This window comes from Tupaia chinensis, unplaced genomic scaffold (genome assembly GCF_000334495.1).
Source record: "Tupaia chinensis unplaced genomic scaffold, TupChi_1.0 Scaffold000097_1, whole genome shotgun sequence".
NCBI lineage: Eukaryota > Metazoa > Chordata > Mammalia > Scandentia > Tupaiidae > Tupaia > Tupaia belangeri.
Genome location: NW_006159559.1, coordinates 9,903,396 through 9,920,287, shown reverse-complemented (window position 1 = coordinate 9,920,287; position 16,892 = coordinate 9,903,396). Strand labels below are relative to the sequence as shown.

General features: G+C 36.3%; 1 protein-coding gene across 1 annotated transcript in view; it reads right to left on the bottom strand.

Moving 5' to 3' along the window:
- ZNF292 (zinc finger protein 292) overlaps window positions 1–10,849 on the bottom strand; it is a gene marked incomplete at its 5' end in the record, with an annotated part of 53,701 nt that extends 42,852 nt beyond the window's left edge. The window contains 3 exon segments of the mRNA XM_014585882.1: window positions 7,812–7,947; window positions 10,440–10,518; window positions 10,695–10,849. Of these exon segments, the coding sequence (XP_014441368.1) occupies window positions 7,812–7,947; window positions 10,440–10,518; window positions 10,695–10,849 (370 nt within the window).
- Between the last annotated feature and the right edge of the window lie 6,043 nt (window positions 10,850–16,892).

Below are 16,892 nucleotides of genomic sequence, written 5' to 3'. Positions count from 1 at the left end.
TAAGAATACCCAATATAATCTATAAAGTCCTCTTAATGACTTCCTATGAGAAATGTCCTAACACAGAAAAATTATTGATAGATTTAAGTTTGGGTTACAGAGTTGCCTTTTGTTGGCATTCTTGAGACAGGTATAAATACATACGCGAAAGAAATATATGCCCACATGGAAAAAATATACACCATAATTATTAAAGAGCAAAAGAAGTGAAGATTTATGACCTAAAAGCAAATCAGCTGCATGTAATTACATCTGGCCCCACCTTCATCCTTCTTACCTGGGAAGTATTAAATATCACTGCTCTCTCCTTCCATCCCCTCTCTGTTTAAGATATTACACCTTATGCCTGTTAATATCTAGTAAACTAAGACAGCATTTTTTTCCCTATATTTATGTAACAAATGCAAAGTTTATTACTGCAACAAAGGCTTATTTTCCCACAAAACTTTGAATGATTTGTAAGTATCATGAAGGAGCCAGCAGGAGGCGTGGTGGTTAAGGGTGCTGGACTCCCACATAGCCCACCACAGTTCAAGTCTCAGAACTGGTGACTTGCTTTCTCGCTTTCCCTCTCTCTCATTCTGTCCCTTTCTGGTCAAATTAAAATAAAAGTAAATAATGTTAAATAAAATAATTCTTTTTTTAAAAAAAGAACCATGAAAAGCTTATACATTATAAATTTAATTTGAAAACCTGGGGTTCTGGGAGGAAAAAAAAACATAAAAACAAAAAACTACAGGGCTCAGGACTTAAGAAAGGCTTAGTAAGCTGACAAATGTCTAATTTATACAATTGTCAATCACCCCAATATAGAGATACAGTAGACAGGGCCTAAAGAATTCAATGTGATTATAATAGGGAGCTGTCTCTATGTTTAGATTCTAAAATGACACTTACAAAAGAAGGAAAAGTGCACTCAGTCTCAAGGAGATATCATGAGTGCTAGATACCTGTAACTAACCTAGGTAAAATGCTAGATCCTGACCCCAAGCTTACCAAAAATGCTGAGAACAATAAAATTGGGTAAGGAAGTCCTCCTCGGTTAAGGCCTGTGGCTTGGGTTTGATTATGTATTGTTCATAATGACAGAGAAACAGAGATTTCCTCTACTCTTAAAATTTTTATAAGCTTTAGATTTAAAATAGTATAATAAAAAACAGACTTAGTGGAAGTGGACAGACAGTGCTGACAGTACATTGCACAAAACTGTAGAAAGAGGAATAGATGTAATTCCAGATAAGAGTTTTAAAATTAATTATATTAAATAGGTGGCGTTGTCATTGTCAAGAAAAAGAATCTTGACTAGTATAAGTCAAGCCCAATTCACTAAACAAAAACTAGGTTACACTTTTCATAGAAATGATGTCAAAATGAATCAAAGACACAAAGGAAAACTGCAAAACCATACATTTCTAGGAAAAAAACATAAGTGATATCTGTAAGAGCTGGAGCTTGGTGATGAGTTTTTACATAGAACATGAAAAACTCAATCCATAAAAGAGAAAAATAATGTGGACTTTATTAAAATGTAAAACTATGGTCTGTAAGTTAAGAGAAAGGACAAGAATGAAGAACAGGTCTCCAAAACATATCTGATAAAGGACCCATAGCCCAAATATATGAAGAAATGTTAGAACTCAGCAATAAGAACACAAACAACTTAATTAACAGGCAAGAGACCTGAACAGATGCCTCACCAAAGATATACAGAAACCAAATATGCGTATGAAAAGATGTTCAGTGTTATTAGAGAAATGCAAATTAAAAAAAGGTGGTATCACTTCATGCTTATTAGAATAGCTAAAATTCTAAAACAGACAATAACTGTCGGTGAGGTTCTGAAGCACCAGGAATTACCATTCACTGCTGATGAGAGTCAAAAATGGTACAGGCAATGTAGAAGACGTTGACAGTTACAAAGCTAAACATGGTCTTATCTATGATATAAATCATGCTAAATCATGATTGTTCTCCCAACTGATTTGAAAACTTATATCCACAGAAAAACCTACAGGCAAATGTTTGGTGATTTCACTGAAATCACCAAACTCAAACAAAATGTCTTCTGATAAATAAACTATGATTCATCTATCCAATGAACTCCTATTCAGTGATTAAAAAAAGAATGAGCCCCACAAAGACACGAATGAGAAGCTAGACAGTGGCGCAGCAGTAAAGCACGGTGCTCTGTGAGGCTGACCCACTTGGGAAGGTTCAAGTTTCATGTCTAGAGACCTTCCTGAGTATGCTAGGCACAGGTATGCCCCTGATCCAGGATTGGCTGAGGCTAGGTGTGGAGAGTGGTATCAAGAACCTATTGGGAGTGCTGCCTCTCTGTTTCTGCTGCTCATGACAAAATATGTATAAACTTTGGAAAAGACAAAACTACAGGTAAGGCCAGCAGATCGGTAGTTGTCAGGTTTCGGGAAGAGGGTTGAAAAGGTTTAAACATAGGTAATTTTTTCGAACAGTAAACTATTCAGTATGATACTATAATGGTGGATAGATGATATTACTTTTTGTCAAAACCCATAGAACTTTACAGCATAAACAGGGAATCTTAAGATATGCAAATTTAAACTAATTATTTAGGAGCTTAGAAAGTCTAGGATGGTGTGCAGAATGTGACAACTGTACCACAAATATAATGAAAGATCCTCACTGAAAAGGTGAAAAATAAGGTGCTGCTCATGCTAACACTGGAAGTGAGTGAAGACTGTAGGAGTAAAGACAAGAGGAACTATACAAAATCACTGCATCCTGGGGGCGGCAGGTGGCATGGTGGTTAAGGGCACTGGGCTCCCATATGGCCGAAGGTGGTTTGAGTCTCAGACCTGGCAGCTTGCTTTGTCACTTTCTCTCTCTCTTTTTCTTGGTTAGGGGTGCTGGACACTCCCACATAGCTGACCATGGTTCGAGTCCTGGACCTGGCGGCTTGCTTTCTCACTTTCCCTCTCTCTCATTCTTTCCCTCTCTGGTCAAATTAAAATGAAGTTAAACAAAATAATTCTTTAAAAATAAAAAAAAAGGAGCACTGCATCCTAATTCATAAAGTTGTTTTCACAGGGGTACAAATTAACAATTCTGAAATTACCATACATATATATTAGGTTTGATTAAGTAAATGGGATGGCCAATAGTGAGAGAAGCCAGTATGGAAAGGCTAGATAAAACATTACAACTATGTGACATTCTGTTGAAGTGGGAGGTTACAAACAGGACAGAGGAGGACAGAATGATCCTCATGTTAATGAATTAGTCGGAGACAGTATAAACTCATACTTAGTTTAATACTGATATAACTGGCTATATACAGAAATACTTGTAGATATGTATGACAAGCTGGCATACACATAAACATCTCCTTGCTCTGTCCAATGAGAAGGCCAAGAAGCAATGATACTCCAGCAGCAATCAGTAAATCCAGCAACCAGATCTTGATTTTTTATACCACTCTCTAAAAAAATAAACCAGGACTCCTTGGAGAAATGTCTGACTCCAGGACTGGGGTAGAAAACATGCAAGAGGAGCCTAGAGTATCTCTAGTGTCAGGAAGTAAGGAAGTACTCAAACAAAAAACAAAACCCACTAGGCCAAAGTTAAGTCAAAGGAACCAAAGAATCAACTGAAAGAGCTCCCAATGGCCAAAGTTGGAACAACCTGAGCAATAAAAATAAAACAGTATTGAATGATGACCAAAGTATGAAATAAATACTCATGAGGCCATACTAATAAAAATGAATGAATGAAAGAATGAAGAAAGAAATAAATGAGGGTAGATGAGACAAATCCCCAATTCCAAATAATCAATGTAGATACTGTTCCTTCATGGAGGTAGAGCGTAACTTCCCACCTCTTAAGTGTGGGTTACATACAGCAACTTTCTCCCAAAGAGTGTAGCACGAAAAGAAAGAAAAAGAATTAACCTTACAGTGGAGAAACCTCTTACACTGCCTCAGCTAGGCAGCCAGGTTTCACCCCAATTGTAGTACGTCACGTTGATAATATGCACCTTTGATCTGATGTGATGAGAAAGGTTAAGTGACCTCTGTGTACTTCCTCCCAGATACAAATTACTCAGTCTAATGATGAGAATAATAAGAGACAAGTCCTAGCTGAGGGACACTCTACAAAATACCTGACCAGAACTCCTCAAAACTGTCAAGGTCGTCAAAAACAAGGAAAGTGAAAACCTGTAAGAGTCAAGAGGAGCCTCAGAAGACAAAGACTAAATGTAATGTGGTATCTTAGATGGGATCCTGGGACAGAAAAAGGACAATAGGTAAAAACTAAGAAAATCTAAACAAAGAATGGTTTATAATTAATAACAAAGTATTGACACTGACCTATTAATTATGACAAATATATCGAACTAATGTAAAATGTTAACAATAGTGGAAACTGGGTATGCAGTATATGGGAACTTAACACAATTTTTCCATAAAAAAGTGCACCAGTGACCCTGGCTAGGTGCAGGCTGCGGGAGGATCACACTGTGAAAACTCTGCCGATGTGTCCTCCTCTCACCTTCTCCTTCCTCCCCTCTCTTTCGTGAAGAAAATAACTTTTAAAAATTGGGTAATATATAACTGAGCATTAGTGCCATTCTAATCAGGAGATTATAACTGAAGAAAGGCAAAATTTGGATGCATGCGTAAAATGCCTTTGATATTCAAATATCTACTTCACATTGGTTTTTTTTTTTTTCTTTTTTTTTTTGGTTTAGGGTTTTTGCTATAGGGCATGTGTACGTGCGAGAAAGAGAGAGAGAGAGAGAGAGAGAAAGAGAGAGAGAGAGAGACACACACAGACAGAGAAACAGAAAAGCAAGAAATCACCCCCTGGGGGAGGATGGCCACGCTGCAATCCCTTCTCCTCCATTCTCCTCTCGGGATTTTGGGCATGCACGCACACGTGCCCAGGGTGAGTTTAACCCACCAAGTCTAGGACTCGAACCACGGTTGACTACATGGGAATCAAGTGACATAGCCATTACGCCAACTGCTGGTCCCAACAATAGTTTAGTTATTAAAGCTATCTTACTCTAGACTGCTAAAATCTTAAGGTGGAGGCCGGCAGGTGGTGGGGTTGTTAAGGGCATTGGACTCCCACATGGCTGACTATGGCTCAAGTTCCAGATCTGGTGGCTTGCTTTCTATCTCTCTCTTTCGCTCACTCGCTTGCTCTGTCCATCTCTGGTCAAATAAAAATAAATAAATAAAATAATTCTTAAAAGCAAAACAAAACCTTAAGGTGAAACCAGTATCTTTAATTTTAAATCCTGTCTACCCTTACCACCACAAATCCAAAGCAAAAAAGCATTTACTGGTTTAGCTGGACTTTAGTAAGTCCAAAATTAGTCAATTTATAAGCAAACAAAAAATTTCAAAACTTAAAACTAAAACAATACAGGATTAAGTGAACTGTTTGTTGTCCAAAGACTACATCAAAGCTTCTGGAGGTGGCAGGTTACATGGTGGTTAAAGGCACTGGTCTCTCACATGACTGACTGTGTTTTGAGTACCAATCCTGACGGTTTTCTCTCATTCACTCTCTGTCCCTCTCTTGTCAAATTAAAATAAATAAATAAATAAAGTTAAAATAATTCTTAAAAAAAAAAATAAAAAGTAAAACTTCAAAAGCTTTACTGTAAGTGAACAAATGGATCTAGCCTATTAAAATATACTATTCTCTCAGCTTTTGCCCTTATCTTCAAACGTGTTGCAAGCTAGATTAAGTTAAATTTAGATGTATATATGGTATATAAGAGCTTTTACTAAAGTTCCCCATCCTTGTGCCATTAAATTTGAAAATGGAAATAAATTAGCAATGTATCTATCAACATTTTCAACGGGGGAAATAAACATGCTTGTTTATGTGATTATTTATCAGAGCAGCTTTCTAAACAACAGAGGATCAAGTAAAGATTATGCCTGCAAAACGTCTCAATTATGTAACATCTCTCTGGTTGCCTCATAAGTTGTATTAAAGTCTGGCTATCTATAATTCATCTACTTTTCCTGCTTATAGGAGTCTATCTAAATTATTATAGTGGCTATGTTAGGTGAAGAACAAGAAATAATCAGCAAAAATGGACAGAGAGACATTTGTTAACAATGTTAGGTACATTCACACAAATAAGGAAACTGAGCATATTATCACCTAAAATAAAGTTTAAATCTCTGCTAAGGTAAAGATTCCTTTTTCCTGCTTTAGCATAATGAATTTGCCACACTGATGTGGCATTAATCTTTGATTTAGGCTAGGTGTATTTTTATTTTATTGGCTTAGGTGAGCAGGACTAATACTAAAAAGAAAGGCTGAAAACCTGACTTTCATCCCTGGTTCTGACTCTCATCAATTCCAATGTGATATTAAAAAAAAAAATCTTTCTGGGCCTCTATTTTCTCATCTGTAAAATAGGGACAATAAGGATCCTATCTTTTCCAAGGATCATTGTGAAGGTAAAATGAAAAATACAAATAAAAGTACCTTCTAAACTGTTGAAACAACTTATGTATTTTGATACTATATTTAATTAATATATCATATCCAATATTTCCATATACTGAAAAGATGAGAAAGATTGGATATTAGAAATAAAGCATATAGGAATATAGATAATATGCCAAAGGCAAAAGAAATCTATACTTCTCAACTTTTAAGTTTATTATTATTATTATAAATAATATAAGGCATTTCTCTAAGGCCTTGAAAACACTGTTGCTAATCTGTGGTAAGGGATACTAAATCTTCTCATAAAAACTATGGAACAGCTTAGTACTGACTGAACTATTAGTTAAGTGTGGGAGAAAACGGTAGAGAGGGAAGTCAGGTAGGCAACCAGACTAAAGAGATATTGCAAGATTGGGTGGGAAGCTTTTTGGTAAATTATCAAAGTACCAGAAAGGTTTGCAAGCAATGGGCTTACACTTCCGTCTAGCACCCTTCATAATTTGCTCTCATATAGCAAAATTACCTAGAGTTTAACAGCAGTAGTAAGAAAAGCAGCAATAAATGATGAAAGAGGCCTGCAGTGATATACCACTAGATACATAATTTTTCCATTAGACATACTACAAAATAATTTTTTTCTTATTTATTTCTTTAGTTAAATATCTTAAGAAAGGTTAGGATAAATTTGGGCACACTTTCTTATATAATCTTAAGAAAAATACCTAGAAGATAGTAATGCTTTTCTTCATGGCATATATAGTGGGTCATTGAAAAAGTCATGACATTTTTTCTACACAAAAATGTATCATGACTTTTGTGATGATCCAATAATTTTTAAACTGTGAACACTGTGTTACACAAATTAGTGATTTAGCCATCCACTTCCAGTAGGATTGCTAGTTTAACTGGGATCTTTACTGCCTGAGCTGGCCATGTAACAAAGCAGGATAAATGAAACTGAGCAATAAACTGAGAAAGAGTACTGTTCTTAGAGACAGAAGACAGAACAGTTCTGTCACCGCCTTATTACTCTATTTTATGAGAAATTGTTTAACTACCCTATTTCTGAATTTAAGTCAAATAAGTTAATTATCAAATGTAAGCAAGATTGCCACCTGTCAGGATGTTATAGAGGGATTCTTTTATTGAAAAGATGTTGGGAAGAAATTCTAGTTTCTCTCTCTTTCTCTAAGATTCCAAAATCCTATAAATATATCTTCCCAAAAATAAAATAAAGGTGAAATTTAATTAATTGTTCCTTCTTCAGGATATCTTGAGATGAATTATATCAAAACAACTTTGAGTACTTATTTTTTCTGGTCTAATGATTTTTTTTCTCTCTCTAGAAAATTTACCTTTATCCTTATCCAATGGTTCCTGGGAAAGAATAGTGCACAGTACCGGGTTTTTCCACACCCCAGTCTCTTGAGCTAGAGTAGCTAAAAAATGCAATTCACAGCTGCCATTCTCCATCAGCTTTTCATGAGCTACCTATAAATATTAAATAAAAATCCAAATAATTACAACAGATTTTTAAAAGCAAGCTTACCAGGCTTTAAATATAAAATTTTGAAGACTTTTTATCTTTAAAATTTTCATGTTATTTCAAAAAGTACTGAATTCCTTTACTTCTGATATTGAAAAATGAATCTTAAGAATAAAAAAATCAGTTGTAAATCTCAAAACAATATATTGATAGAAATCTTTTTTTTTCCAAAATGTAAACCAGGAGTAAAGTTATTTCTCAAAGAAACTATCAGAATATGCATAGACATAAAAGACCTTACACATTTTATATCCTCTGTGTTAGAAAAATAATTTTTTCCCCAAATCATCTTTCATTAGTAAGATATGCATTAAGGCCTAAATGACTACTAACACATATTCCAAAATAAAAGGGACTTATGAAAAGAAAATAACTAATTGAATGGCTTTTCATTTTATGTATTACATAGCTTTGGCAATTTCACATTTCAGCCGACACTGAACCTTGCTTATTAGTTGCTTCCAAATATTCATGCAATTGACATAGTCTTCAGTCTACAAAAAAAATAATTTTTATTCATTTCAGAATATATTTATTGAGAATTTCTATGGGCTAAGTACTGAGGAAGAGAGCAACTAGGTTCAAATAACTACTCTATGATATTAGCTGTGTAAGTCTGAGCATGTAACTATTTTAGAGTATGAACCTCAGTTTCCTCAACTTTTAAAAGCCCACAAGGTTTTCACAAGGATCAAATGAGATATGTGAAATTCTTATCAAGCACAGTGCAGATTTTCAGTAATCAGTTAAACTTTTCTAAATCTCAATGAGGGCATTTTCTTTTGGGTTCCCTTCCTATTCTAGCCTGACTTAATGGGGCTATCCTCTAGTAGGATAAAACACAGGGAAAACAAAAATAAAAATAAATGCTACTGAGCGAGTAGATATACTATAACCATGAGGAAGCTCTGAGACGGGTGCAAAGTATTTAGTACAGAAACTCTTAAAGCTGTATGCGATGTTCAAACAAAAAGTCTATTCCCCAAAGCTATAAAAGTCTTCCCATTGCAACAAGGTTTAAGTGCTTTAAGAAACTTTCTTTGAACAGAGGCTAAATGCAGAGGGATTTTAAAGAGTAATTTCCTTCTCATTAATTTATATGAAAAAAAAATATTATCAACTAGTTGTTTCAAAAGTAAAGTTTAAAAGTTTATCTTATGTTGGCAAACAAAATCAGTAGTATGAGGAGTTCAGTATTATATTTGTATATAAACAACAAATTTAATTATGTGGTAAGGTGTATCTGAATGCCAAACAAGGAAAAGTCCTGAAATAAATATTTACCTAAATTAAGTACTGCTGAGAAAAACTTACGAAACAAGTTACTGACATGCTGAAGTAGAAACTGCATGATCAAAAAGTTAGTTGCAATGTGACAAACAGGACAAGACACTTTCATTTCAACAAACAATTGTTAAGCTTCTATTATATGTAAGGTAATAGGGGTAATCCTATAAATCCTACCTTCAAGAACCTTACACTTGATGTAGATTTTAATATTTAATATTAAAATAAGAAAGTTTATTTTTCTGCCTAATGATAGCTTATTTCACATGCTTCCTTTCCATAAGACTAACTCCCCTTCCTAATTCTTACAGAAAAACAAGGCCAAAAGATATTTTAAGGAATCTGGCTAAAGAAAGAGAGAAAGATAATACACCTTTTGAAACTAACCAATCAATCAAAATTTACTTGAAGTTACAATAAATCCAGCACCATTCAGTGCTCTACACAAAATGGAAAGTTCTTAAAAATACTTCAATAGTGCTAAACTGTGTAGTATTTTAAGTAAGCACATCAGTAGCACTAAAAGAAAACAAGCATGTGTTATCACATACAGGAGAAAAAGTATTGGCTTTGTAATTAAGAGCCTTGGTTCATATAACAGTTCTGTGATATTAGCTTGTAAGTCTGAGCAGATAACTACTGGGTTATCAGAAGTCATGATGCATTCTTGTACAGAAAAACAGGAAAATATGTCATAACTTTTCCGATGACCCAATATTTTAGAGTATGAGCTTCGGTTTCCTCGACTTTAAAATGGGGGAAAGATACCTATCTGCCCAAGGTTTTCATAAGGATTAAAGGACTCATGTTAAATTCAAGCATACAGCAGAGTTAAGTAATCAGTTAAACTGTTTCTAAATCTCAATGAGGGCATTTTCTTTTGTGTTCCCTTCCTACTCTGGCCAAGATGTAATGATGTGATCATAAGGAACTGCAACAGCCAACCAATCTATCTAAATGCATACCTCATTAAGTAAACATTTATTGAGCAGGTACTATATGCAAGATACTAATGTTGACATGAGTGGCAATGATGTTTGCTATGGCACACTGATGTTTGTTTTAAAGTTTAGCCAAATAATATTGTAAAGAATAAATAAAATTGACATAATATAAACCTATACTAAATCTAATAGGTAAACATTCTCACCTGCACCAGTGTCTGAAATTGTTCCCACTGTTTATCTGATAACTCAACAGGCAGACACAGTAATAGTTCAACACAGCTTCTAAAAAACAAAAAGTTGGAAAAGATACAAATAATTATTAAAATTCAAAGTAAAATAAAATCAGTGATTCTAATAGCATCAGTAGATTGTCCATAGCTAATCTCTTTAAACTACCACAAGACCTCCAAAAAACAGAAACTAAATCTAGTTTTTTATTTACTCAAAGGTCTACTCACAATGCCAAGCGTTCCAGAACCAATGCTACATTTTCACATTCAGAGGTAAGATAAGGTCGGGCTTTAACATAACTTTGGATAGCCACTGTGTATACCTCCAATAAAGGTAAGGGATCTTCTGAAGTTTTCCATTTCTCTGCATATTCAAGGAGTGTCTGTTTTGGAAGGAATAATAAAAAAACATTCATAATGTAAATCAAAATATATGTTGACTGTTTTTCTTTCTTAACCAAGAAATTTTGAAAAATAACATTTTTAATTTATAAAAACAAAAGTAGTTTATACGAATTAAAATATTTAAATAAAGTCAAAGTCATATTCCTGGTACTCTCTGTAGGAAAGTGTTAACAGAACTAGCAATAGCATTGTTTCATTAGACTAGTTTTAAATACAAGCATCATCTCTCTTTCCTAGTCAAAATGCCACTGTTTACCCAATATTTGCTAAGATTTAGAAGTTATTTTTAGGGTCAGCAGATGGCATACCAGTTACATCACTAGACTCCCACATGGCTGACCCTGGTTTGAATCCTGGACCTGGTGGCTAAAAACTCACACCAGGCACAAGTGCATGCATACCCAAGATCTCAGGAGAATGGAGGAGAAGGGACTATTGCATGACTACACACCCAGGGGAGTGATTTCTCATTGCCAAGTAATACTTGGCCAGACATAGAGTGAAGAATTTCAGAGTATTTATATTTTCTATTTTTCTTACCCTGTATACCCTAACAACAAATAAATCACATCTGGATTTCATCAGCAAAAATAATGATCTTTCGACAAACTTTATCATTTAAAGTCTTCTAAAGATCTTTAACATAAAAACAAAACAGACATTAAAGAATGACTGTAAGGTCAAGTAATTTTTGTAATGAAGTATTTATTTTTAAAATTAAAACTACTGTTAATCCTCAATGAAGCAAGTATTTCAAATTCATCTCATTGGAAATATAAAAAATGCTGTTTATCCTACAAAATGAAAAGATAGAAGCTGGTAAGAGCAGTTATACTGAAAAACCTACACTATGGATATAAAAATTGTTGAGTTGTTGGAGCCCAGGTGGCATGGTGGTTGGGGGCACTGGACTCCCATGGGTGACTGTGCTGTGGTTCGAGTCCCGGACCTGGCAGGTTCCTTTCTTACTTTCCCTCTCTTGCTCTGTCTCTCTCTGGTGAGCACACATACCCTATATTGAATTTTCAAACAAATAATCCTCTCTGGTCAAATTAAAATAAATAAATAAAGTTAAACAAAATAATCTTTTAAAAAAGTGTTGAGTTACTGAAAACAAGCAAGTTTTTCAATTATGCTAAATGAAGTGAGGCTCTAATTAAATGTTTTTATAATATAGAAGACTGTCACAAGTAATCTCTCCACATTCCAAAACTTAAGATTCATTTATTCACATTTGGAAATTTAGGTTTTCTTTTTTAGCACAAAAAGATATCCTGGGGGTAGAAGGGTGGGGTGGGGAGAAAGCTCTAGGAAGGCTAGTATTCTCTGGCATGGAGAAAGGAAAAAGGGAAAAAGGGAGAGAATTAAATTCTATTACCAAACACTCAAAACAAAACAAAACAAAAACAAAACTCAACCCACACTACTTTCTCTCTTCTAACCTTTAACTAGCAGAAGTACCAAGTGATCAACGAGAAGAAGGGAGGAAAAAAAAAAGTGGTAATGTGGTAAATCAAAAGATATCAAGAACAACTCACTTTCTAAGGAGCCATACATTTACGGACCTTGACCCTCTCTCAACTCAGACTCTGTTTTTACCCTAATAGTGAGGGCAAATACTAATTGTCAGGATGATCAGAGAAGGAAAAGACAGAAAACTTGCAACCACAGTGCTAGCTGTAGGGCAGGATGGCAGGGGACATTCAGCTAGGTCCAAAACCAGCTCCAACAGCAAAGAGAGTTGAAAAACTTACTTCTTAGCTATTCAGGAAAAAATACTCAAATCTTTCCAGATAGACCTTGAAATTAATTTGCTTTCAAATCACACTTTCACTTTATGGCCCCACTAGTATATTCAAAACTTTCATGGTACAGAATAGATTCTGTGTGGGAATAAAAAGAATCAGGCATAAATTCTCTCTGCCCAAATTTGACATACACAGAAATCCAAAGGTAAAGCCCTTTCTGAATTTGAAAGTTCAGGGTAAGAGTGGAGAGCAGAGTTTCTGTACAAAGGTACCCTTCTGGCATTCTCTAAGGGGGTACAGGCTGCTAAAAGTAATTATAAGTGAATGATACTGTAGCTGGTTAATATAGAACAGATGCTAAGGCTGCCTACCCTATATCCAAGGTGATTCAGGCTTCACTAGGAACAGAGAAATTAAAACCTCCGCTCTACCTAGTCATGTCACTATTTTATATATAATTCCAAATCCAGAGACTCACTCAGGAATGCTTTTATTTTTCCTTCTAAATATCCATCAAATAAGGAGTGTCTTAGATTTCTCGTGGATCTGAAATGGTTATACTCTCCAATCTTTCAAGCATCTAGATCACTCAGAGGCTAAAGTAGACTATGAACTGTTGAAAAATGAAAGTATTCTCTCACATGGTGATTTTAATTAGAGCAATTATGAACTAGGATTGGTTACTAGTTGAACTAACAAGCACTAGAAAAGACTAAACAAGAAAATGGGAAATTTGATGATATTCGACCCTTCAGTCAAAGGTATGTTAAATTCATTATCAGTCTTTTGAACATGTGTCATCATAGGAACACAGGTGTGACACAATAAAACATACTTCTTGGTGGTTGTCCTAGGTTCCTAGCATGGAGCAACTAAATATTTGACATCTCCTGAGTGATTAAGAGTGTCCTTCTCATGATATTGGCTGAAGGGTTCCTAGATAGCTTCAGGATGGGAACTCATCACCAGAAAGACCAAGGTGTGCCCAATCCTACTTCCCTGACCTCTGGGAGGGGAAAAAGTCTGAAGGTTGAGTTCCATCTCTAATAACCTATAATTTAATCAGCCTTGTCGATGTAACAAAACTCCATAAAAATCCCTAAACAACGGGGTTTCTGAGATGGCAGAGGGGCAGCACACCTCAACTCCACAGGGATGGAGAGGCTCTTGCACAGGAGCCTTTAAGACTACACCCCAAGTACCTCTTTTTTTTGGAGAGGTTTTCGCTATAGGGCGCATGCGCTCGCCAGACAGAGAGAGACATAGAGACAGAAAGCAAGAAATCACCCCCCAGGAGGGATGGTCACGCTGCAATCCCTTCTCCTCCATTCTCCTCTCGGGATCTTGGGCACACACGCACACGTGCCCGGCATGAGTTTTAAGCCACTGGGTCTGGGACGCAAACCGCGGTTGACTACGTGGGAGTCCAGCGACATAGCCATTACACTAACTGCTGGTCCCCACCCTAAGTACCTCTTCATGTACCCTTTATAATAGATTATATTAGTAAGTATAGCATTTACCCCCGAGTTCTATGAGTCACTCTAGTGAATTATCCAGCCCGGGGAGAGGGTTATGGGAGCCCCTGACTTTGCAGCCCAGTTAGGAGTGTAGCTAACTTGGCAACCCCGGTACTGTGACTGGTGTCTGAGGAAGGGGCAGAATGTGGGACTGAACCTGTGGAGACCAGTGCTATCTCTGGGTAGTTAGTGTGAGAATGGTATTGAACTGAATGGTCAGATACTTACTTGGTATCTGTTGGAGGGTCTGAGAAGTGGTGTATCATCAAGTATTTGGTGTGAGGAGTAAAAATACAACCTCAACAGGACTTAAATCTAAACAAAACCTACTAACTAAATGGAAAAAAAAAAACACCTGTATTCCTGGATCCTCTTGTGCTTACTCCTCTATTTCTAGGCATAAAACTATACGCACAATGTTCTGTAATTAAGAAATGCTGTATATGCAAACATTGACATGTTTGGTTTTAATGTTCTTTCTCCCTGGGCATTTTTATCTGGCTGTCATGGGGACATGATAAATCATGACCTCACATCCTCAAAGATTTCAGAACTAACATCAACTGTGCATACAATTCTTGCTGGCATCTGTCTTTATAAACCAAGCAATTCAAATACTATTTATTTTCACCTCACTTTACAGATAAGGATGAGAGAGAAGAAAGAGACACTGGCTGACAAGCAGGCTATTTAGGTAACTATTGTAGTCATCCCTAAATATAGGGAGATGAAAGAAGAAAAGGGATGATGCCAGGTTATGAGATGCTTGGAAAAGAAAACAGATGACATGCTCACACTGATTAGATGTAGAAGAATTAGCTAAAAAAGGGAATTACAATAAAAAGCAAGTATTTATATGGTCCAGCTTCGGTGGCACACACTACCGACTAGCGATTTGGTAAGTTACAGTAATATGATGATACTAATATGCCCTGTAGGGTGCACCATGTGGGCGATCTGGGTTTGATTTCTGGTTCAACCTAAAAGCCTTACAATTCTATGAGGTAAATACTATTTATCCAATTTTCCAGCCACAGAATTCAGTAACTTCTTTATCAGTTAATTTTTAAAAAATTTGCCAAAGGGTACATGCACTAGGTTGAGGGGAGGGGAAGTGCCTCCACTATAGGGAATGGTCACATTGCAATCCCGTCTCCTCCATCTCACCCCCCTTTCAGGATTTGGGTCACACATGCACATGCACCTGACGTGTTTCTCATGCCACCAGGTGTGGGATCAAGCTGCCTTCACCACCACACCACCAGCTAGTCCATTTAAGCTTACTTTTAGGTTAACTAATAAAGAAGCATAATCCTACTCAAAGCAGCATAAACAAACAAACAAGGTTTCTCATATAATAAAAAAATTAAGAGGAAGGGCAGGTTCCAGAATTGGTTAGTTCAGTAGCTCAACAATGTCTTCAAGAACCCACCTAGCTCTGGGAACCAGCAGTTAGCATAATGGCTATGTTGCTGAACTACCACGTGGTTGACCGTGGTTTGCGTTCTGGACCCAGTGGCTTAAAACTCACGCCGGGCGCGTGTGTGTGCATGCCCAAGATCCCGAGCAGAGAATGGAGGAGAAGGGATTGCGGCATGACCATCCCCTCTGGGGGGTGATTTCTCGCTTTCTGTCTCTATGTCTCTGTCTGGTGAGCGCACATGCCCTATAGCGAAAAACCTCTCCCCAAAAAAAAAAAAAAAAAAGAACCCACCTAACTCTTAACTCTGCCATTCTCAGGTGGTAGCCCCACCCCCATTCCAGATGTCAGGAGACTTCTTACCCAGACTCAGTAGTAACTATAAAAGACAAGACCACCACTTTCAGGAACATGGAAACCTTTTCCAGAAACCCCAACCCAATTACCAACAGTAAATTTCTCTTCAGGTCTCGCTAGTCAGAACTGCATCTCAACATCTATGTCAAAAATTGCTTGGCCATAATGAAACTCCATGGCTGGCTTCTAAACCAATCAGAATCCACTCTCCAAGGCTATGATCTGATTCTCTGAAGTGCAAAGCCATGTGGAGGAAGAAAGATGTATCAATAAATCAGGATTCCATTAAGAAAGGAGGAGAGACCAAAGCCCCATATTCCCACTCCCCATTTGTATTAACGCACCTTCAAAAACGAATAAATAAATGTATATCTATATGATATGCACATAATTGGACAAAGATAAAAGCTATTGTGATCTGGCATAGAGAAGGGTGTGGAGGGTGGTACACAGGAGAGAAGATAGGAAACAAACCTAGAAGTCTTCTTCCTGCCAACACCAGTTGCTTCCATTAATGAATAAACTTGTAAGCTAAGTATGGGAAGAAAATCTAAAACTGTGCTATATAAAGAATGACTGATGGAACTAAGGACACTTAATTTGAATAATCAATAATTTACTGAATATTTACCATGTGCTAGTACTGTTCAGAGCGCTTATATGTATAGACTATTAGCAATTAGGAAAGTTATAGTAATATGATTATACTAAAAATGAACAGAGGCATAAGAAGGTCAAGTAACAAGCCTCAATATCACAGAGCTAGTAAAAGGCTGAGAAGGGATTCGAATCCTAGTAGTCTGACTCCAGATTATGTATTCTTAACTACTATGCTATGTATTTTTCTGGAGAGACAGAAATCTGAATCATAGTCAAATTCATAAATCAAGAACTTGTCATATTAAAGAAAGTGTAAGTCTTATTCCGCTTGGTCTCACAGACACACACACCAGGACCACCAGGTCAAAGTTTGACA